Consider the following 23893-nt stretch of genomic DNA (forward strand, 5'->3'; position numbering starts at 1 on the left):
CCCTCTGGATCCTTTTCTCCCTTTGAGGGGTTGAGTAGTCCCCTGTCCCTCTGGTTCCCCATCAAGTCTAGACAAAGCTGTAGGTGGCCGATTCCAGCCACATCCTTTCATAAGAGGAGGTTATTGTTCTCAGAGCATTTGAAACCTGATTTCTCAGTGCAGCAAGAAAAGAACTTGTAAGCAGTTGGAAGTAATTGTGTCATTGTCAAAGGATCCTCCTTGGTTACTCTGGAAAATGTATTTATATAATTCTACAGCATAGAAAATTCTTTCACAGCCACTGCCATGCCTTTCTCCATCAGGAAGTTAAGAGGAAGAGTTGTCCATCTTAAGCCTTTTGACTTACTGACGAGGGTGGACTTTTCCCAGCTGTGCATCCTTCCTTCAGATGTGGCACACAATGACCCAGAGATTGGAACAACCACCCCAAAGGCACTTTCTACCAGCAATATTTCTATTCAGGGCTCAGACTGTGGCCCTTTGAAAAATTTCCCATACTGATAAGGTATCTAAGTTAGTTGGACCCCTAATCTGAAAGATTCTATCAGGGAAACAAAGCCCAGTTAGGCTTCCTTCTCCCATGCTTACTTGTGTTTGAGCAGCAGTCATAAATGGCCTCACAATCCAGCAGTCAGGTATAGGTGGATGGCAACGATTTCAGATATTCTTTGGGATGATGAACTACTTGCTTAAAGGCAAAGAAGAAATACAAAATGAATGAAGGAATCCAGAGGGAACCAGTAGGATTGAATAGTTGTTTATTTCCTGAAGCCAGGATAAATGTTTATCATCATCACAGCCACCAAAGCAGGAAATTACAAGGGGTTAGGGGTGAGTTTCTATTTGATTTGAGCATCCTAATTCACAAACACACACACACACACACACACACACACACACACACACACACACAGGAATGTTGTTTTGAAATTTTCAGCATTGATTCCATTTCATGCTGATCATTTGATGGCACAGAATTCAAGACAACTAGAAATCAGTGTTCTTCATCACTGTCTTCATACTTCACTGAGAAACCTGAAGTGGTTGGGAAAAAAAAAAACCTCATGAATAAAGAAATGTACTTTGACTAGAAGAATATACATCAAAGGATTCATCTGGGTGCATTTTTTAAGTCAATATTGTATTTGCAGGCAATATTTCTTTTTTTACTGCTCTGCCTTCCTGGAGCTGACCTTTTGTGTACGAAAGATTATCTATTGATCTGTAAATAAGGTTTACACAATATTCTCCTGCCTTTGCATCCTGTCAATGAAATTCTCAGGCAGCTGGATGTTGCTCTTTACTACTCAATAAACCCTAATTTCATCTGAGCAAACCCTTCGCACAGCTGAGTGGGACCCCTCCCCAATTGACAACCATCTTCTAGTCACATGCAGGCTTGTTAGACCCTCCTTAGGATGCCTATTAACAACACCCACACCATCTGCTTTCTCCAGCCAGGTAATTTCAGGAGAGCCTTCACTGGGACTCACTCTAGCAATCCCTCCCCCAAGTCTCCTTCTCTCTATTCTGTATTCCTCCCTCATTTCATTTAGTAAGGGTAATGAAAGTAGCCTCTCTGATTGTAAAAGTTGAACCATATGTTGGGCATCTCAAAGGACAGTGGCCAGGGACACAGGAAGCATCACACAGTAATGCAGAAGCACATAGATACCAGTGCCACCTGTCTAGACTCAGGTCTTGGCTCCTGCTCTCCTTAGTTATGTGACCTTAGGTAATGGCTTAACTTCTCTAGGTCCCAGTCTTACTTACTATAAACCAGGAATAGCACTACCTGCACCTTTGCATTGCATTGCAAACAACAATGACTGACATTAAGAAAATCCTCAGTAAATGTTGGCATTTTTTGTTAAATTCTTGACCCTATCATTTACTAGCTAAGGGAAGTCCGTGTAAGAGACTTCATTCTCTTCGCACCACAGTTCTCCCCTATGCTTAAAGAAAAGAAAGCAATACCTACCTTTTGAGATTTTTCAAAGGATTAATTTGATGACGATGATGATGACAATAGTGGTGATTGTGGATTTTTTTTCCCCGCCAAGTTTCCTAAAATTTTTGAAAGTCTTTTTAACTTTTCTTTTGGAAAGATCCACTGACCAGTATTCCAATGTGGAAATATATCATTTGTGTTTCTCAAAGGAGAAAGGCATCCTTCTTACTGAGGCCCTGACATATCCAGAAAGGCCGTTCCAAACAATGAAAACCATATTATCCTTCAGAGTTCTAATAGAGCTCCTGACACCTCCTTTTGATGTTTATTTTCAATACTTGTGGTCCAGAGTATTCCTTGCTGTCTTTATCAAAATTAATTCCAGTTCTTCACACCACCAGCTGGTTGAATAATGATTCCCATTTTTATCTTGATTTACCATTTAACCCTTTTTGCCATTCTTTATTGCATTTGAATCTCACAGCAATCCAAGAAGTTGGCCGCGTAGTAACAGCCCATGCATTTTGCAGCAGTAAGCTGGCCTTGCCTGTAGTCCCTGATTACAGGGCTCTTCTGACAGGAATGCACAATGTCCCTATGAATTGGATTACTCTTGCTGTTCAGCAACGTTTGGCTGTCTATTCTAATAGGAAAAAGACCATATGAGGTTCATTTTTAGAAGTTATGGCAGCATGTACATAGTGGAAAGGATTGGTACCTCCCCTTTTCTTCTCCATAATTTTGGATGTGAATTGGCTAATAAATAAAAACTCATTCAATCATTCAACAATCATTTATTGAGGTCATATTATATTCTCAGCTTTGTAGTATTTGTTGGGTATACAAAAGATGCCAAGACAGTTAAAGCCTCTGCCTTTATGGAATTTATATTCTAGCTTAAGAGACAATGTTGGATAATGTTACATGGTGTTAGTGGTATTAAGAAAGATAAAAAAAATGCAGACCAAGTAGACAGTAATGTTTTAGAAAGGGCAGTTGAGAAAAGATGGAAAAGATAGCCTTTTTTGAGAGATACAGGAGACATCTATGGACAGCTCTCACAGAATTCAGTCTTTTCTGGAGAAAAGGCCTAGCATGCATTAATCCCTGGCAACAACACACCTGTAGAGCTGTGTGGTACTGGTCATAAAGCCCAATGCTTTGGGCCGGAGTAGTCAGTGGAAGCTTGATGGAGGTAGGAAGATCTTAGCTATAACTTAAGGGATAAATAAAATTTGGAAAGACAGGATAGGATAGATTGGGTTTGGCAAGATTAGAAAAAAGTAATTAAGGCAGGGGAGCTCAGGCCTAATACAGTAAGTTGTAAATAAGCTATATGAAATTTTGAGCAGCAACATGACAAGATGACAATGATTTGAACTGTAGATTGACCAGTAGCAGGGTACAGATGATACACACAATGGAGACCTACTAAGGAGCAACTGCTATAATCCTGGGGGTACAATAACGGTGGCACCTGGAGGAATGGGTTCAATTGGAGACACGTTTCCAAAAAAGGATCGTTGGCACATGATTTACCTCTAGGTCAGTCACCCAAGTGACTGCAGTAATTTTTTTTTTTTTTTTTTTTTTTTTTGCCCCTTACCTTGAATAATCCCCAAAGCCTCCCTTCCCTCTAGTGCCTCTCCCTCAGCACCTCTCACACAGAACCATCCTGCAACGGGGCCCAATAGTCCTCTTACACAGAGGCTGGTGATTATTGGAAAGGAATTATTAGCCATCTCCCTGGCTGTCAGGGCTGTAAGAATCTAAAGATGTTGTCATGACTACAAAAATGTTTGGGCACAATGGAAATTATACAATTGCTTATTTTATCAGTTATCTGTCTAGCAGAGCCAACTTTGCCTGCTGTTGTCAATGCTAGGAAAATATGATCAGACTTGCGTTCTCAAATACTGAGGTTCAGGATGAGATTTCAGCCTGAGCATGTCCACTCAAGGAGGGCAAGAACTTCCTTCTACCAAGGGCCTGATCATCAGGATGGTGATGTTTTCATATGCTCACCTCCTCTCCTCATTCCTCTAATTTGTTTACTATGTTTTTTCCTACAAGAAGCCCAAGTCTCGGGGCGCCTGGGTGGCGCAGTCGGTTAAGCGTCCGACTTCAGCCAGGTCACGATCTCACGGTCCGTGAGTTCGAGCCCCGCGTCGGGCTCTGGGCTGATGGCTCAGAGCCTGGAGCCTGTTTCCGATTCTGTGTCTCCCTCTCTCTCTGCCCCTCGCCCGTTCATGCTCTGTCTCTCTCTGTCCCAAAAATAAATAAACGTTGAAAAAAAAAAAATTTAAAGAAGCCCAAGTCTCATCCATCAGCAAGACAATTATTTGATCCATCAGTGTACTTCAATGTTCAGGTCTTGATGTTCTTCCTAGGGGTATTTCCATTTTTCAAACAGGAGCCTAGAAAAGGCAATGTGAAACCCAAGAACTGATAATGGTAGACTCCCAGGTATGGAAGGTTCAGGGAGGGAGAGATCAGTCCCACAGAATCAACTCCAATAGCACCTAGGTAACCATATTCCACCCACTTAAAGAGTCTCTGAATTATATTTTCATAGGATACACCTTCTCATGAGGTAGGTGTGTCCTCACCTCATTAATTTTGAAATAAGGCCCATCTATCATCACCAAAAGTCAGCTGTAAGGACAAGTCTAGCAAGGGTTCAGAGAGAAACAATTCTCAGATGAGTTGCGTGAAGCTCAGTCCTGATTTCTTCCTCAGTGCTAGCATCACCTCCGCTTCCCCAAGACAGTGATGACCAATCCTTTTAGGTGGGCAGTGTGCTGCAGGGGCAGGCAGGACAATGACTGGGAGGAGGGTGACACTCGAGCGAACTCTAGTTACTACAAGATTCTATTCTACTCCAAGTTGGGACCAGGTCATCTTCATAGCTGTATCCCCAGCTCAGGACACAAAAAAGAGCCCTTAGCTATGGATTTTTTCCTTTTGGAGGATGCTGGCTGTGCAGCTCCCATGCACCTGGTTCTCGCCTCCCTCTCACACTTGTTGAAGGACCCATTTTTTCCTTGCTGCCCTCATTTAGCTCACCTTTCTCTTTAAGAATATGTGTTCTTAGGCTGTCAGCTAAGAACAAGTGCATGTTCTAGCAGAATAGATCCACTGCTCCCAAACTCTGGACATGTCCATCTGGGAAGTGGTCTTCCCCAGGTATGTGTGCAGAAGGAATGCAGCCCAGGGGATGCAACAGCCAGCCAGATCAGGCGGCTCAGGCTGGGGAACAATGAAGGGAGGGGAGAGAATATCACCCGATTCTATTGTCAGAAAATCCAGAGCAAGAGCTGTTTAATTCATCTCTGGGCCCCCCGCAGGACATAGTGTTTGCACACAGTTGGCCCATAATAACAAAGCAGGCCTGAGTTTGAACCTTTCTGTTTGTGTAGTGGAAGGGAAGCAGCTGCTGTTTTTAGAGGATTGTCTTGGGGCATTACAGAGTATGAACACTCAAGCGACAAATGTTCCAAGGAAGAATATTTTCATCTCCAGTAGACATTACAAAAATTTTCTTCTGTGGCTGAATCATGAGCTCACCCATAGTAAACACTCTGCAAAAAGTGCTGAGGTCAATGGGGTGCCTGGGTGGCGCAGTCGGTTAAGCGTCCGACTTCAGCCAGGTCACGATCTCGCGGTCCGTGAGTTCGAGCCCCGCGTCGGGCTCTGGGCTGATGGCTCAGAGCCTGGAGCCTGTTTCCGATTCTGTGTCTCCCTCTCTCTCTGCCCCTCCCCCGTTCATGCTCTGTCTCTCTCTGTCCCAAAAATAAATAAACGTTGGAAAAAAATTAAAAAAAAAAAAGTGCTGAGGTCAAGAGACGACAAACTCCTCCATCACCAGTTTGGGTTTCAAAGATAGCAGTGCTAGGAAGAGAGCAAGATGTTTAGGGGACTGTGGGGGAATAAATCAGGTGCCCCCCTAACAAAAGTCACACAGCAAGGTCTCTCTAGGCAAGGAACAAACCACAGGAGCCACATGGACGCAGATTCACTGGGCAAGACACCAATGAGAGCCACAGACCCAGGTTCCAGCCCTGGTCCTCCTGTGAGAAGTTGTAAGCAAGTAGCCCTCTGGGCCTCAAGTATGATAATGAGAAAAATAATGTTTGTCTCTCCTTCTGAAGGTTGTTGTAAAAAAGGAAAAGAACAGAAGATGAAACAGTTTGGGGTTGCTTTTGAAGTTTAATGCAACAACAAATATAAGATCTGCTAACTATACAAGGCCATGCTGAATGATTTGGGGGTAGATAACAGGAATCATAATTTAGGAAGCACTTACACTGGTATTGGTTGAAGAAGTCTTAGAAAAGCCTGTGAGATATTTTCTGATGGTTCCATTTCACAGGTGGCAAATTTAAGGTTCATAGAGGATGACTGAATTGCCTAAACTCACAAAATGGGATTAAGAAATGATCCCGGGCCACAAGGAACAGGGAAACTGATAACTGATTGAGCATCTACTACACGGCAGACCCCAGACTAGGTATTTTGGTCACACAACTCATCTCATCTTCCAATCTTCAAAAAACAGAAGGCATATATTTTCCCCAATTTACAAATGAGGATTTTGAAACTCAGAGATTGTGTACTCGATAGAATGGAAACGAGGAATGTCTGACTCCAAACCAATTTATCCCACTTTCTGGCACACCACAGCAGGTAAGGTATAGGGCATGGATGAAGCCAAAATGATGTACTCGTGTTCTGAGCACAACACTAACACCTTATTAATGTTTGCCATTTGGAACTTGTGATCATCTACTCAGGCTAAGTCAAAGTGTACCTAAGAAATAGCTTTCTAAATAATTAATGCTAGAATTGAGTTGTGAGGAAGGGTGTGCAAACTGTTTAAAATATTAACTCTTTTGCGACTCCCCTATGTATTTTAAAAGTAACTGCTTATCACAAATTGCTAGTATGATTAAAGTTATTCTTACATTGGCATCCAAGAAGGTCCCAAAAGGTTGCCACTTGGCAATGCTCTGTTGGCAGTGAAACTAACCTAGAGAGATCTTTATGGTTTAAAAATCCTTATGTAGCCAATGTGCTATAATGGAAAAAACACCACAGGAAAGGCCCAGGGGCCAGAGTTCCTGAGTTCAGATGCCGGGTTTTTTTGCACTTTCTAGCAGACAAGTCAAGGAAACTGAGGTTTCCAGGTATCAGTTATCTATAAAATGGAGCTTTTAATAGTATCTTTCTCCTGGAGTGTGGGCAGGACTAAAGGACTTCAATACAGTAAGGCCTTTACAATGCTGCCTAACACTTGTTAAGGTAATTGCTAAGTTTTAACTATGATTCTTTCTACTCTGAGTCTAGAAATTTGATTTTTTTTTTTTTTACTATCTTTGAGCACTGCCTCCCTTATCTGTAAGACAAGAATCATATTCATGTTCATCTCAGAAACTTACTGTAAGGTCAAACAAGATCATACAAAAAGCTTTGTCAATCATATGTGTTACACAAATCTAAGTCAAGGTTCTTTTCCAGTCCTTCCTTTGTAAAATAGAAGACTGGGTCAGAATTGTGACCTGTGTAACCAGCCCTTAGGACTTCAGTTACTTCCCAAATAGCAATCGTCTGGTCTATTGCCACTAGCCTCTAGTTTGGTCCAAGTCAAACACTGGTCACTATATCCCCCAAGCAGGAGGAGAGTGCTATGAAATCTGCCGCATGGTCTTCTTCAGGTCCGTTTCTCAACCTAAGTGAAGCAGCAGGCAGTGCCCACACTTCCTCATGGTGGGGGGATGGGAAGGGCATATTCACCATTGTCCACAGAAATCCCTCTCCCAGCATCTCTAAACTGTTTTCCTGCCTAATTTTCAGGAGAGGTTAAGAATTACGTAACTAGAACATAGCATCGCTCATCCCTCGGTGTCTCAGGCAAAACGCATTTAAATATCCTACACTGAGATGTGCCCTAGCTAAGGATACAAAGGTATCCTACAGCATGCTCCAAATTCAAAGCACAAATAACATCAACAGTGAGGGCTGCACATTAGCTCATCACATATGTTAATTTTTTACATTCAGGCCCCTTTTCCTAATATTTACTTTCAGTTTAGTTCCCTTGATTCAGTTTGCCATTAGAGAACATTTTTTTTTTCTACCCAGACGTGATATATGTAGAGGTTAATTGTTGGGCTGAAAGCAAGAATCTTATCATGTACCTAACATATTCTATAGGTTTGCAGTGGCATTATTCAGGGTATCTTACCTTACCTCTCAAAGTGATAATCTAAAGAAGACTACCCTAAAAGGCCTGAAGATGAGAGTAGAAATTGAGCCCAAGTTCACTTGACACAGTGCACCCTCTCACCAAGGTGGTTCTGATTTTCTATACTATCAACTTTCTGATATCGTGGGAGAGGAATGGAGGGTGCTAATAGAATACTCTGCCTAACAGACAGCTTGCCAACCATGTCCTAAAGAGTAACAGCATTTCCCAAGAATTAGTATAAATATTTTAGCTTCTATCAGGGTTTCCAAGGTTCAACAAGAAAACACCAAACTCAGGAGATAACTCTACAATGAAGGAGTCATCCAAGATGAACGTGTTTGGGGAAAGCCAGCACATTATTTCCTTCTCTTGGACATTTATAATGAATAATATGGTAAAGGCTCTCTGAGACTCCTTCAGGAAAGACACTGCTTACCCCTTATTAATCCAGCATTTCCCAAACTTCTTTGACCATTAGACCCTATCCTTTGTACAGGAATCATTTATATTTTCTGGAAATAGTTTGTCTAAAGAAATGCTCAAGGTTTCTAAGTTGAAAGGCATCTTAGAGGTCACAGAGTTCAACTCCCTCCTCCAATTCTACACCGAATTCTAATGTGTAGGTCCCCCCCCCCAACTACAACATATCCAAGAAATTCTCAGACACCAGCCAGGTATCCTACAATTCAACTCTGACACCATCTACCTGGAGATAGCATCAGATCCCACAGATTAAGGGCTCAATCCTACAGGATTGTCCCCATTTCAGATGTCAATTGTAAGTCCAGATTGACACTTGTGCTTCTGACCCACCAGCTATAGATTGGCAGTTTCATTGATCCCTCCTTGGGTTCAGCTAACTTGCTAGGGTGGCTTATAGAACCTCAGCGAAACATTTTTCTTACTAGATTACCAGCTTATTATAAAGGGATATAACTCAGAAACAGCCATATAGAAGAGATGAATAGGGAAAGATGTGGGGAAAAGGTTCAGAGCTCCCATGCCCACCACTCTCCCCACATCTCCACATGTTCACCAACCCAAAAGTTCTGGACTAGGAAGGGGAACATAGATGAAATATTTATTACAAGTTAAAATATCACACTCCTCATGAAGAAACCCTTCCAGTCATTTAGTTGAACATATTTCCAGAGGTAAAGAACCAAGTGCTTAGCTATATAATCCATTCATTCCTCTGTGGGCATCTTTCATAATGAATGAGAATCAATCATTATGCTAAGCCAGGTAATGGTAATAGCACAAACTATATAGAGTCAGAAAGATGTGGATTCAACCTCTAGCTCTGCTCTCCTTATGTGTGGCTTTGTGAAAGTTACTGGACCTCTATCAGCTGAGCCTCCTCCACCACTCTGATATGAGGATGGTAATCATACTTGTCTCCTAAGGTACAGAACAGGAATAAATAAAATAATCAATGTTAAGTGCTTGGTGTGGTGCCTGGTGCATAGGAAATGTTCAATAAATGTTAACCATTATTATTATTAATCCTATACCTACTTTCTAGAGCAACACAGCACAAATCTATTACCATTTCCACCTGGCAGCCCTTCAGAATTACAGGCTTCTCCTTCCAAGCAAAATGTCCTACGTATTGGACAGTATGGTCTTGATTCCTCCTCCCATCAGCAAACAAACAAAAATGTATGAGTATACTTCCCAAATAACTTTATAAAATGGATATACATACAATTACAGTATTATTTTATACATTACAAAATATACACAAAAATATTTTAAAGCATGAAACAATGCTGAATAAATAATATGCTTTTACATTTACATCTTGTCTCACTAGATAACATTTTATGTGGCACAAAAAGCCTATTTTTCTCTCATTAATTATAATAAAAATGTTTTAGAGAAAAAAATGTCATAGGATGTGCTTCATTATTTTTTAATCCTTAGTTTAACACTGGAAAAGCAACCCACAGGTCGTATCATACCATATTTCAATGGCTGTCAAAGCTGAAGACAAAATATCATCACAATAAGTAAATCCAACAGAAGACAAGCCTATAGCTACACTCCCTGGGTCATCATACTCAGTGGTTCTATCCTTTACTTTTATGTAAATATGTTGATAAAATTGAGCTACTAAGTTTTCTTCCCTAATTTCAATCCAATGTTCTTACAAACTACTTGGAAGATACTGCATTTTTGTATTTCCAGTGAATGTGTTCAAAACACAATGAAAAAACTCTAACCAGTTAGAAAGTTGTATTTCCTTACTTTTTAAAATGTGTAATACTAGAGTTTTCACTAATGATGACATGCATCACTTTCAGCAATAAATTAACTATTTCCATTTTTTCCAAATGGTCTCTACATAGCAGATTTCTTAAAAAAGCATTGCATCACCCTTCCCTTAAGAAGACAAACCAAAGGTGCCTAATTTAAAAATATCTGCTCTGTAGCACTATTTCTGAGATTATTTGTTATCACAGAAAGTATCAACCAATTTGGATCACTTATATTTTTGTTATAAATGTCTAAGTCTTCAATTTTGTCACTCTTCAATTTTCCACGAGATGACCAACAAACCTCTAGGTGATAATCAGGACCCAGAAACTACACAGAATCAGACAGGCAAGAATGTTGATTCAGGCAGGTTTATCAGCAGTTGCTAAAGGAAATCGGAGAGAGTAAGTGGCAAGAATCTGGGAAATATAGCTATGGCTTCCAAGTATTGCAACAGAGTAAGGAGCCTTGGGCAGCAGCTAATAGACCAGCCCACTCTGGCACCATGGCAGCCCCATCAGGACAACATTGACCTGGATGTGGAAATGGCATCTTAGTACCCAAGAGAACTGGAAAAAAGCAAAACATGGTCCAGGTCCTAGGAGAACCTGGAAATCATGTAGGGTCTCAGGGCAACTGGAATACAAGGTTGCAGTAGGACCAATAAGAGTACCTGAACATGGATGGTGTTAAGGTTTCCTGTAAGGTACATTTTATTTTCTTGGGTACAAGATGAAGGATCTGAGACCTAGACACTTCATCTAACTCTCTTAAGGCCACACATCTTAAGAAGTGGTACAGGCAGAACTTGAACCCAGATCCTCTAGCCTCAGAGTTGACTAGTTTCAAAGCTTTGCTCTGTGCCCTAAGAATAGGACCAGAGCCTGATTAGCAAGCCAGGATATTAGATCAAAACAGAATATGCAGCCACATTAACAGCGCTGAGCTCTTTAAAATGCTTCCCTTGGGTTCATTAAACTCTCCCCCAACCACTATGCTCTTACCCACTCCTGATTGCTAAGGAGTCTGTTTTCTATGGGGGCTGAGGTGAGTTTAAGCTAAATAGGAGTTAAATGGTCCCAGTTTTGAAGTTATGAGGCTGGGGAGGCAAGAAACCAGGCTCTCCACTGTCTCATGTAGTTCCTTACACAAAGTCTTTGTACAGAAAGAAACTGAGGCTCTGAAAAGGCAAGTGAAGTACTCAGTATCATCCAACTAGTAAGAGGATAGGCACTCAAATCCAGGGTCTTTAATCTTATGTACAAGGCCCTTTTCATTATACCAGAGCTTCTTACACACTGCCATCTAACTCCAAGATTGTGGGATTCTACACCTAACCAATCTTTATTTAGTGATTCAGAAAGTACATGTCAAGCTTCTTTTATAGTGGTGTATGTAAAGATGCAAATTCCCAATCGCTAAGGATCTGCAGTTATAGAAATCTCAGTATCAGTGAGCCCAAAGTAACAAGTCTTTTCATGTATTAATTAAGTGCAGTCTGTTCTCCTTCTTATCCATCATTGGATAAGTATCTTCTCCCAGAGTGGTCAGAAGGAAAAAGTTCATTTTATCTAGGAGACTAAAGAATTAAAAATGTAAAAAGCAAAAAAAAAAAAAAAAAAAAAAAAAAAAGACTCAAATTAGGTGTGAACAAATTCCTTATCATTGGAAACCAATTAGGAGGTAGGAAAAGAGTTCAGCATTAGCTTCTAGGAAATGTGCTTCGGCAAAAATTATAGACCCCTAACCTGGACATACAATCTGCAACATACCATTCCTAAATCAAAATCAAATTTTCCTGAAGTATTTCAATGAGCCATCCAGTCTCTGGCATGAACTCTGTTTTGGCCTCAGTTCACAATTACAAGAGCTGATTCACACAGTCTCAGAATTGACCATTCCCTTCCATGGTGGATTTGGGGTGGAATAGAGATAAAGAATTACATTCTTTGTTAGCATGTGTGATGAAGCGGATCTTTCCTTCCTGACTTTTCTCCATTCGTTGGGTTATGCAGTTGGGTCTCAACCAGCAACTGGTTTGTGCTGGCCACCACTATTAAGTCCAGTGTTCTGTGATTGTGGAAACATGGGCCACCTCTGCTTAGAGAGTCCTTAAATCTTATATCCTCTTTCAGCATCCAAAAGTGACTTCCAATCACTTACCCATCAAGTCTACACTTCCCTACCTAGTTGTAAAGGTTCTTGAGATGCTTCCTCCTCCTTCCCTTTCAGTTCCATCTTCCTCTGTCACACCCTTCCTGTGGTCTATCCACATGTGTTCACTTCTCTCATTCAGGCCAATAAGCTCTATACTCAGAAATCTGGGTTTTTTTCTTTCCTATAAGAAGTCCTCCATGACTGTTCCAACCCAAATTGCTCTCCCCTTCTCTGAACTCTTAATACACTCAATAAATAATACACAGTTTAGCACTAGACCTGTCTGAGTATTTCATCTGTACTAGCCTGAACTGCTTAATTCAGCTGCAAGCTTTCTGGAACAAGAGATGGTCTTTGGTGTCCACTCTTGGATGGAATGGAATGGAGGTTGTATGGAAGGCAGGCATATTTGCCAATGCAATAAAACTAAGAACACACACAATTTAAGAGTTAAAAACTCACCAGCACTCCTGGAGATTAATAAAAGCATAATTGATGTTTTCATCAATGAGCCTCAGAGCTGTGGGGTCACCTGTTCATAAAAGGCAAGTATAACACTTGCTTTGGCAGTATGTGTACTAAAAGGCAAGTTTATTCTTACATGGCAGCACATAGTGGGAATGGTTTCCAGCAATAGAAGGACCTCATTAAGTTCACCCCAATGGAAGCAGTGCTCATTTTCATTACCTCAAGATGAGGGACAGTCAGGCATGAAAGGTGTTAACATCAGCTCAGAATGTGAAACTGGCTGTTGAGAAAGGAGAACTGTAAGCTTTTCTTTAGAAGATCTTTCTGCAGGACTTAAATTTGCTGACATTTTACCCTCAGGCCTTTACCTGTTTTCGAAAATAAACCACAGTTGAGTGAATCAAAATAATTTTGCAGCAAACAGTCATCTGACCAAAGCAAACCCATGGAGACAGAGCTTGTAGGTGATTACCCATTTCCAGCCTCCATCAGACATGAATTTATTGATCAAAGGAGAAAAATGAATTGAAAACTAAGTGTTCATCCGAACTCCATTTCCTGAGTTATCTTGGGGTTATGCTATAGGTCTTAGCTATAGAGTTATCACCAATAATCCATCTCACTAGATGGTCACTAGATCTTCTTAAGTGTCTTAAACTTAGCACTACTGGAATAATTTTAGCCATTTTGCTGTGTGTTTTCTATAAAAGCCAAAGATTTCCACGTGCATCTATAGACATTTACAGATATCCCTTAAGTATTGTGGCTTCAGAAGCTCATGCTATTGATAGCAAATAATGTACCATTCTCTTTTATAAGCATAAATTCTTCCCTCCTTCAATTTTATACAAGTAATACTAATTCATTAAGAGACAGAGCCAGGTTGCTATCCATATAATGTCAAATCTGCTAGGTGTAATGAACACAGGTAGTGAATGATTCCTTTTAGTGCTCATCTTTTGACAGCACATAGCACATTGCCTGGCCTGATAAACATCAAGCAAATTATATGTGCCAACCACTGTGCCAACACTGTTTTTGTTTTTCAGGAAAAACATGATTTCTGTGCTCAGGTCATTCACAATCTGGTTGAAGAGATGGATATTGAATAAATAAAATATATAGTTTAGAATTTTTGAAGGGTGTGAAAAAGAAAAAGTTCTAAACAAGACATGATTATACCAGGAATAAATCAGGGGCCTTAATTTAAATCAGCAATCAGAGAGCTCTTCACCAAGAAAATGACATTTGTAACTGAGCCCTGAGGGATAAGTTGAGGTGGGCCAAGAAAGGAGCAGGTGGTCAGCCTTCCATATAGAGCATGGGCAAATGCCTGGGAACAGGGAATAATTTAGTGTATCCGAGGAACTGGGTGAAAGCTACTGGTGTTGAAGTGCATTGGAAGGATGGCACGAGATAAGGTCCAAGAGTAGGCAGTAAGAAGTATAAAGTCTATAATGGAAAAGAACAAAAGAAAAGCAGAGGATGATAGCCATCTAATTTACATTCTTTAAAAGAATTCTCTGGATGCTGTATGGAGAATGGGTTCGAAAAAGACAAGATTACCTATATGGGAAATCTATGGCAGAGACCTAGAGGAAAGAAAATGGTGGCTTGTTCTAGAATGGTATCAGTAGTGTTGGAAGTAATTGTATGGAATCAAGAAATCTCTTGGAAATGAAATCTAAGAGGACTTTGAGAGATGTATTGATGTTGGGCAGAGAAGAAGCCAAGTTTAATGGTCACATGTGTAACCAACAAATGATAGATGGTAGTGCTATTTATGAGGAAGTATTGAGAACAGTTTGGCAGAGGTGATGAGGGAAAAAAATTAGTTTTCTATGCCAATGAGACATTCTGAAGAATATATAAAGTAAACTTTAATTAGAGACAGACTATAGCAGTCAGAAGTCAAGTATGAATCTGAGTTGTCACCATATTGATAGTACTTAAAGCCATGGTAAATGAGATATTCCCAGCAAGATGATAGAGAAAAAAGGAAAAGGCTGAGAATAAAGCTGGATGAGGGGATGTCAAAAATAAAATAAAATGAATTAAGAGGAAGAACAACAGATGAGTGCAAAATGAGAAAAGCTAACAAGAAAGGAATATTGACAAAGAGTACTGAATTCTCCTGAAAAAGGTTTTTAAAAAAATTTTTTTTCAACGTTTATTTATTTTTGGGACAGAGAGAGACAGAGCATGAACGGGGGAGGGGCAGAGAGAGAGGGAGACACAGAATCGGAAGCAGGCTCCAGGCTCTGAGCCATCAGCCCAGAGCCCGACGCGGGGCTCGAACTCACGGACCGCGAGATCGTGACCTGGCTGAAGTCGGACGCTCAACCGACTGCGCCACCCAGGCGCCCCTGAAAAAGGTTTTTAAAAATGAGAATTTAAATTGCTCATTAGATTTATTAGTTATGGATTGGTGCGTTTGATGAATGACAAAGTAATTTTGGTGGAGAGATGCATCATAAAAAATCTTGGAGCAGGTGGAAAAGGAACGGCATACAAGAAAAATAAAGACAACAGATGCAGACAACTCTTTCTAGAAACTTTACAGTAGAAGAAGGAAGAGAAACAGGGCTAGGGTGCAAGGAGAGACAGATTTGGAGTAAAAGGAAATAGCAACCATCAGGGAATCTACGTAAATGTGAGATTCAGTGTAAGCTGGTATTTGTCTTAGCCTAGGTTCTCTAAAACACGTCTGAGGAAGAACTTATATGCAAGTAATTTATTTTTATACCTAAACCCAAGGAAAGAGATTGGATGACTAAGGAGAACAAAATAAAGAAGGAAAGCCAACTTAGGAATGTATTATCAGCTCATCACCACCAGAAAATTGGGGTTCAGTCATGTTAGAGTCCCTCCTAAGTGTCATTTAGAATATATTCAGAATTCTTCACCCAAATAATAGAAGACAGGAGTCTAACACTAGTCAAAAGTTGCCCTATGGGGTACCAACTCCCTTGCACTTCCCAATTTGCACACGTCTCTGAATGGTAGAACAGATCCCTTTAGGTGTCCCACTCAGAGGTGGCAAAGAAGCCCAGGGCAGAAAATGAGACAATCAGTATAGCTGCAACCAATATCTGTCAAGTTAAGTCTGTATGTACTTAGTTGCTATGGTAACAGCTAGAGTAAAAGATGGACCGAGAGAATGAAGCAGAGTATAGAGGTGTCTGATAGAATGTCTACCTGGATATTCACACACTCCACATCCTTTCCAGTCTCAAGAGAGGAGATGGGTTGTGTATAGTTCATGACAGAGTTGGCCCATAGGTTCTACCAATTCTTGGCCTGCAGTCTTCCCTGGCTCTGTTTCAGATTAATTACTCCAGGTAGCAATGATGGCAGACAAGTTAAGTGAGTAAGAATTTTTATATATTCCCAGTGACAGATTCAAGAAATGTTTTAGAAACATCAGCCAATTAACTCAATATTTTATGAGCACATACTACATTCCAAATCTGCACACAGTTGTATAGACTGTCAGAGGATATTAAATATGGTCCTTACTTTGATATCTCATTAAGGGCATATGTCATAGATACATGAGAAGAGATCTAAAAATGGTAGATGGCCGGATATGATTAATTTAAAATGTGGAATAGGGCTGTGTCAAGTTAGTAGATACTTACTTGTGGCAATGTTTCTGTTAGAATGAGTATAATCTCAGATTGTGGAAAGCAACTGTGAAAGCCATTTGTTTTTGTAGAAACATCAAGCTCTCAATGTTGGCAGAAATTCTCTCTGGGTGGTCAAACTAGAGGTGATTTTTTACTTTCTTCTCTAAATGTTACCATATTTTCCATAATTCCCACACTCAACATTTATTACTTTTATATTCTAAGAATTTTTTTAACATAACCAAAGGATGTGGGACAACTACAACTCTCATACACTGCTGATGGCAACGCATAATGGTAGTCACTTTGAAAAACAGTTCAGCAGATTCTAATAAAGTTAAACATACACTTACCATGCGACTCAGCAATTCTACTCCTAGGTATTTATCCAAAAGAAAGAAAAATGTTCTTTCTCTCGCTCTCTTTCACATGAAATGCGTACATGCCTACACACAAACACCACCACCACCACCAATGTTTAAAGCAGCTTTTTAATTATCACAAAAACTGGAAACAATCTGTATGTCCTTCAACTTATAAATGGATAAACTTTGATACACCCTTACAATGGAATACTACTCAGCAATAAAAAACAATGAACTATTGATAAATACAACATGATGGAAGAATATCAAATGCATTATACTGGATGAAAGAAGCCAGATTCAAAAAGTTGCATAATATATAATTGCACTCATATAACATTTTGGAAGAGGCAAAATCATAGGAACAGAAACTGATCAAAACAAAGGAGTACCCATCAAGGGCTGTTGAAGTAATCAGCAGAACTGACCAAGATGGAGCCTCCATCAATCAATAAGAATGAGGAGGGAACAAAACACCTGAGAACCATTAGAGAACCCATAGCAGAATTCACTGACTCTCTGAGTTTAGAAGCAAAGAACAAGATACCAAAGTCTAGCATCATAAACCCAAAAGGACACATGATCCTTCACGATGACTGTACCAGTGAAGATTCTTTACATTGCAAATGACCAAGACCAACTCTAGTTGGTCAGCCAAACATAGAAAAGAAAAATGGTAGTGAGGAGGTATTAGAAGGATTCAGAGCAACTCACAAGAAAGAAGGAAATGCTGAACAAGAAGGTGTCAAACAACTCTCATGTGTCACTTCAAAATGTTTACCACTGCTGTGGCAGCCATTCCATTCACATTCAACCAGCTTAATGAAGGTGCAAATGGACTGCACCTAGCTTAGCCTTGTATACCTCTCATTTCCTGTCCTAGGTCTTCTGTCCTGGCAGGAACCCACTAGACACTAGGGCATGCAAGTCAGAGGTGGGGAGTTAACACCATGGAGACACATCTGACCAAAACAAAATAATAGTCCATAAATAAATGCTTACCCTTCTCCCCAGTTCAGAGCAACAGCTCTCAGATCCATTTTGAAAATCTAAATCAAGTCCTTGGCATAAAGGACCAGTAACCAGTAGCGGTGGCCAACTCAACAACTTATCTTTGTATTGATTATCTTTCTTCCCTGTTTCATTACTGCTGCCACAAACTCTTTGAGCTCATTATCAAATATACTACCTATAGCCCAGGCTTCTCAAGACTTGCTTCCTGGGGAACCCAGGCTAACACAAGCAGGCCTTGGGAAGGATCCTTTATAGTTCTGGACATTTCAGCTACAGAAATTTATGGTTTATCTCTTAAGGGTGATGGCACCAGCGGACTCAGCTCTCATCAACTTCCAAACACTTCCCAGGAGACAGTCTGATTGACACAGTTTAGGTTACATGCATACTCCATCAAAGGGCACAGAACCTCATGTTCTAATCTCAACAGAATTATTTGGACTGGGGTCAGCTCTCCAAAGAATATGTGAAGGTGGGAAACAAAGGGTGATTTAGGAACATTTTGTTATCTAGTTACAAGTTGCTTTTTGATCATGTTAACTTATCTTAAAAAAAAAAAAAAAGAGCATTGTGCATGTGGCATAGCAGCCCCTTTCTGCTTTAAGTATAAGTTTATTTTCTCCAAGGAATCAATACCTTGCTAGACCTTGGTCACAGCCTTAAAATAGAAAAGGTAAGCATGAGTCAAGAATATTATGGGATTTTCTGGTAGGTTTTTCTGATAGCTCAAAATCGTTATTTTGAATTTGGAAAGCTCATACCTTAGCAATTGTTAAGATAGCCATGTTCACTTTTTTCTCACTCTTATTTTGTCTCTCTCTAGGTTAATATCCAACACAGGTATTAAGCACTTGCCAGCTGTTCACAAGATTCAATCTCTCCAAAAGGTTCTACTGTAAGTTTTTCCTTGAGTATTTACCTAACCAATAGATGCTTGCCCAACAGCCACTGGGCCTGTAATATGTATTGTTTAGCCTACATCCTCCAAATATGTCACTCTGGGTAAGCAGAGGTAGTAAGGCCAAGAGCAAGCAACTTTGGTTTTACCTGAAAGCCAGCTAAGCTCAGTGTGGAGACAGAAGTCCCCTCAATAAGACTGTTATCAACACAACCAGTTTGTAGCAAATCAAGTAGTCTCTCCTTTCTTCACTATTTAGTGATTTACACGCCCTTCCTGCTACAACTACCCCACCACCCCAGTCTTTCCCCACCGTCACCTCTTCCCTCCAGAAATCTACTATACTAGGCATAAAGAAACCACTTGACAAACAAATTCACACTGTCAGCAAGATAAGCTATTTGCCTTTTCCCAAGACATCTGAATTTTTTTTTAATTTTTTTAACCTTTATTTATTTTTGAGACAGAGAGAGACAGAGCGTGAATGGGGGAGGGTCAGAGAGAGGGAGACACAAAATCTGAAACAGGCTCCAGGCTCTGAGCTGTCAGCACAGAGCCTGACGTGGGGCTCGAACTGACCGACTGCGAGATCACGACCTGAGCCGAAGTCAGACGCTCAACCGACTGAGCCACCCAGGCCCCCAAGACATCTGAATTTTTAAAGAACAGGGGGAAAAAGTGTGTAGTGCCAAGTGTATTTTCAATAGTGAAATTGTAAGAATCTGGAAATGGTAGGGAAGCGGTATAAGGAGCTAAGGACAAAGGGGAAAAGGGAGAGAAAAAGAAAATCTTAACATTTCTCAAATTGTTCTAAGCAGTTTACCACTTCTGTATACAGTTTATTTGTTAAATCTGACCCAACAGTCAAGCTTGATGGGAGGATGAGGGACACAAACCAAAAAATGAGACTTTCCCCACCCCTTCATTCAGGAAGAGAAAAATCAATGCTACAATTTTTCCTGTGACCCAGGTAGAAAAGGAGGTCAAGTGGCTGTGAGAGGGGAATTGAGACGGGAGGAAGATGAAGTCCCAACTATAAGGAATGGAGAAGTTTGGTTTGGAGGTGAAAGGTAGCTTTGGCATACTGAGCAGTCAAGGATAATAAAGGAGTCTCCTACAACTTTAACACAGTGAAATTAGCTAAGGAAATGTTCAGAGACAAGAGACTGCATGTCTGCAATTTCACTTTTAAGAACGGATATACTGAAGATAAATTAGAGGTCATTTATTTCCCTAACTTTGAACTCATCATCTTTCCAAACAGTAACTGTTCAAACATTGCCTCAGCTAAAGACCACATCATGCCAAGGAAATTAAATGCTGGAAGGTTACTTGAGTGGAGCTGGCATAAATACCTAATGTACCTGTTCTTTCTTCTAGAGACATTCAAGATAATATAAACATCCACACAGTCGAAAGAAATTCTTTCATGGGGCTGAGTTTTGAAAGTATGATTTTGTAAGTAAAGAAAAAAACTCCAATGGAGTAACATTTGGTTTTTCATTTAATCATCTTTTTCTTAACAGGATGCTCCTTTTGTGTTTAGGTAACTTTGGCATTTCACCATTTAAATTTCTGTCTGCTTCAGTATTTTTCTCTCATTTCCATCTTTGCATTTCAGAATCACAACATGGAGTCATGTTAATAATTTATGATTCTGTGGTGCGATTCAAGTATTTAAAATTGCTCTGTGAGTGATGGTCTCCTGTGATGCAACATCTGTTCTGAAGGACAGAAGAACTCATGCATCAATAAAGCTAGTTCTTGCCTGGCAAGGCTTTTGTTGCCCAGAGAAAAAGATCAAGAATGAGGCTGAATTCAAAAGATATTCTCTCATAACCATGCCAAGCAGCTCCTATTCAACCCCATGCTGGGCATAAGATGACTTCTCATTTTCTTGGAACAATCACGTTTTTTTAATGAGCCTGAGTTACTCCCTCTGACTTTTGGGAATGTTTTTAAATGCACTCTGTGCCATTGATGGACTACTTTGGAATCTTCTCTATTAGGAGCCAGTGTGACAGTTTACCCACTCCCCAAAATGGCCAAGAAATAGAGTGCTAGAGCCTACCCAAGAGTTTGTGGGACCCATGAAAGTTAGGTTAACAGAATGGCATTTGGGAAACTGGTAATTGCCATTACGTGTGTAAAGAAAGCATTTTATCCTTCCATTTCACAAATTGTCGCAATTTTTAAAAATATAGTAATGTGTGTGTCTGTTTGTCTTTAAAATATGTCATTATGTACAAAAGGTAAGTTCCAGCCAAGAAAGAATTTTAGTCATTTTCAAAGCAGCAACATGATTCAGTGACTACTCAGCAATACAAAAAAGGAAAGGGGGAAGAAACAGAGATGAGGAAATATTGAAGGTTAAAGCTAGGCACAGCATTTGATGTAAATTAATTACAAAGAACAACAGAAAGGTTTCAAAGAGACTAGTGGAGGAATTGCAAGTGTGAAGGAAAAAATAAAATTGAAGGCATGTATTACAACAAAAATTTTTAGTGAGTCCTACCTAAGCCTTGCTTTTAATACGCTGATGATATTCAGAATTTATGTACACATGTATTGAAATGAGTTGATGGGGTGTGGGAAATATGAGTGAAGGAGAGAGCAAAATAAATGAATTAAAATATAAACAGAACTAAAAGTGTGCAAAATAAAAGCAACTATTCTAAGACTGAAGAAGGATTAATTTATTCCGACTGGCGTGTGATGTGAGGGTTGAAGGAACAGTTTAATGAGGGAAAGGTGGCTGAGAAAGGAAGTTGCGTCTAAGATAGGCTTTAACGATAAGTGGGATGTAGCCAGGCAAAGAGCAAACAGAAGAAACAGAATCATCAAGGATATGAAGATTAAAAAGAAAAAAAAAAAAGGAATACGGGAGATAGAAGGAAAAGGGGAAAATAGCAAGCACCTTAGTAACATCAGCCTGGCGGGTTAGAGCACAAACAACAGTGAATGGACTGCCGTGCTACATATGGAAGGAGACTAGTGATAAAGGTCATCAGTTGTCCCTGGATATCTGTGCTTCTTTAAAACTTGCCTTGGGGCACCTGGGTGGCTCAGTCGGTTAAGCCGCCGACTTCAACTAAGGTCATGAGCTTGCAGTCCGTGAGTTCGAGCCCCGCGTTGGGCTCTGGGCTGACAGCTCGGAGCCTGGAGCCTGTTTCCGATTCTGTGTCTCTCTCTCTGACCCTCCCCTGTTCATGCTCTGTCTCTGTCTCAAAAATGAATAAACGTTAAAAAAAATTTTTTTTAAATAATAAAAAAATAAAACTTGCCTTAACACAGGTGTCATTTTTAAATCTAGTGATTCAAAGTCACTTAATATTATCATGTGGCAAATCTATTAACAGAATATTTTATAAAAATGTATCATTAAGTGCGAGTGTGCTGATATTTCCACTGTTTTCTACTTTGGCAAGCCATTATTTTTGTCTAGAACACAAGACAGAAGAGCATACTCTCCCAAAAAGGAGAGCTTTCTTGAGAGTCAATACTTCTCAGACATATCTCTAAAGGATAAGTTCATTTTTGTGAGAACAAAATCTTTTCTTGACCTCAGATGGTCCTTACCCATAGATAATAGAATCAGAAAATTCATACTCAACACAGATTAACACTCCAGTTTTTCTTAATTTGGGTGCTACCTCTAGGATGCAGGGCTACTTTCTCCCCCTATGAATATTCAGAAAAGGAAGCATGGCAAAATGGCATGGAGGACTGATAACATTTTCTATGCACTGGCATTTTTCAAAATACTGACACCCTGTTCTAAAAATACCTTTATTGTACATATACAACATACATATAAATATTACACACACACATTTTTTTTCAAACAACCCAGTAATAAAGGATTATCAAATACTTGGCTAGTGACTCAGAGGAAAATGAGTGATTAAATGTCCACCATGTTGAGGCCTCTGAGCCCCTTCCCACCCCTACCCTGCAACCAGAAGGTCTGAATGAAAACACCTAGCCATGGCCAATTAGCAGAATGGCCTCAGATTTGGGGAAAAATTAAATGAGGCTACAGGTCTATCAGCTCCCACACATCCCAGCCATAGAAAAGGCTCACTCCATGTGCATTTCCTCTCTTCCTCAACCGGTTTCTATCTCTCTCGCCTACCCCAGGGAGCTTTAATAGGCCAGGTCACCCCCAGCATCTTCACTCTTCAGGCTGAGGGCAATTTCTGCTTCTGGAGCTCCTGAGCCTCTACCAAAGCTACCTATGTGTAAAAATTCGAGAAAACCATGATCCAGTTATTCATTAGTCAATACGGTGCCCAGATTGTCCTTGTCGTCATCATCATCAGGCTTTAAAACGACCATTGTCTCTCTTAAGAGGCTAAGAGTTATACTTCATAAGTGTCAGCTTCTTGTTGTTAGTGGCTGAGTGCTACCACCTCATGTAAATCCCAGGGCAGAGGTTCTGGGCATCACTTGGTTTTTGTGTAAAGATCCATTGTTGACATCAAAAAATTCTACCCTCTCCCCATATGATGGTATCCATTAAGAAAAGTCCATAAAGACAAAGGGTTACTTCAAATACAGTAATTCTTCTAAATTAGCCTCTATGATATGTAATCATAACAACATCTATTTGCAGGAAATATATGTACAGAAAATACTATCTTGTGTTCAGAAACATAGTTGGAGCCCATCTGGATTTACATACCCCTTGTGTTAGATGAAGGGTCAGCCAAACCTGGACCATAAATTAGTACAAGTTTTTAGAAGTGAACATTTTGATTGCAGGGAACATTACCATTGAAAGTAAGTTAAGTAAGGGGCGCCTGGGTGGCGCAGTTGGTTAAGCGTCCGACTTCAGCCAGGTCACGATCTCGCGGTCCGGGAGTTCGAGCCCCGCGTCAGGCTCTGGGCTGATGGCTCAGAGCC

The 23893-nt window shown here is 40.2% G+C and overlaps 1 protein-coding gene across 1 annotated transcript in view; it reads left to right on the plus strand.

The window, feature by feature from the left end:
* FSHR (follicle stimulating hormone receptor) overlaps window positions 1-23893 on the plus strand; it is a 187760-nt gene that overhangs the window by 131812 nt on the left and 32055 nt on the right. The window contains exons 5-6 of the mRNA XM_040453628.1: window positions 18914-18985; window positions 20369-20446. Coding sequence (XP_040309562.1) covers window positions 18914-18985; window positions 20369-20446 — 150 coding nt within the window. The remainder of the gene's footprint in view (window positions 1-18913; window positions 18986-20368; window positions 20447-23893) is intronic.

Source organism: Herpailurus yagouaroundi, unplaced genomic scaffold, assembly GCF_014898765.1.
Source record: "Herpailurus yagouaroundi ecotype Mexico unplaced genomic scaffold, PumYag 210, whole genome shotgun sequence".
Lineage (NCBI taxonomy): Eukaryota > Metazoa > Chordata > Mammalia > Carnivora > Felidae > Herpailurus > Herpailurus yagouaroundi.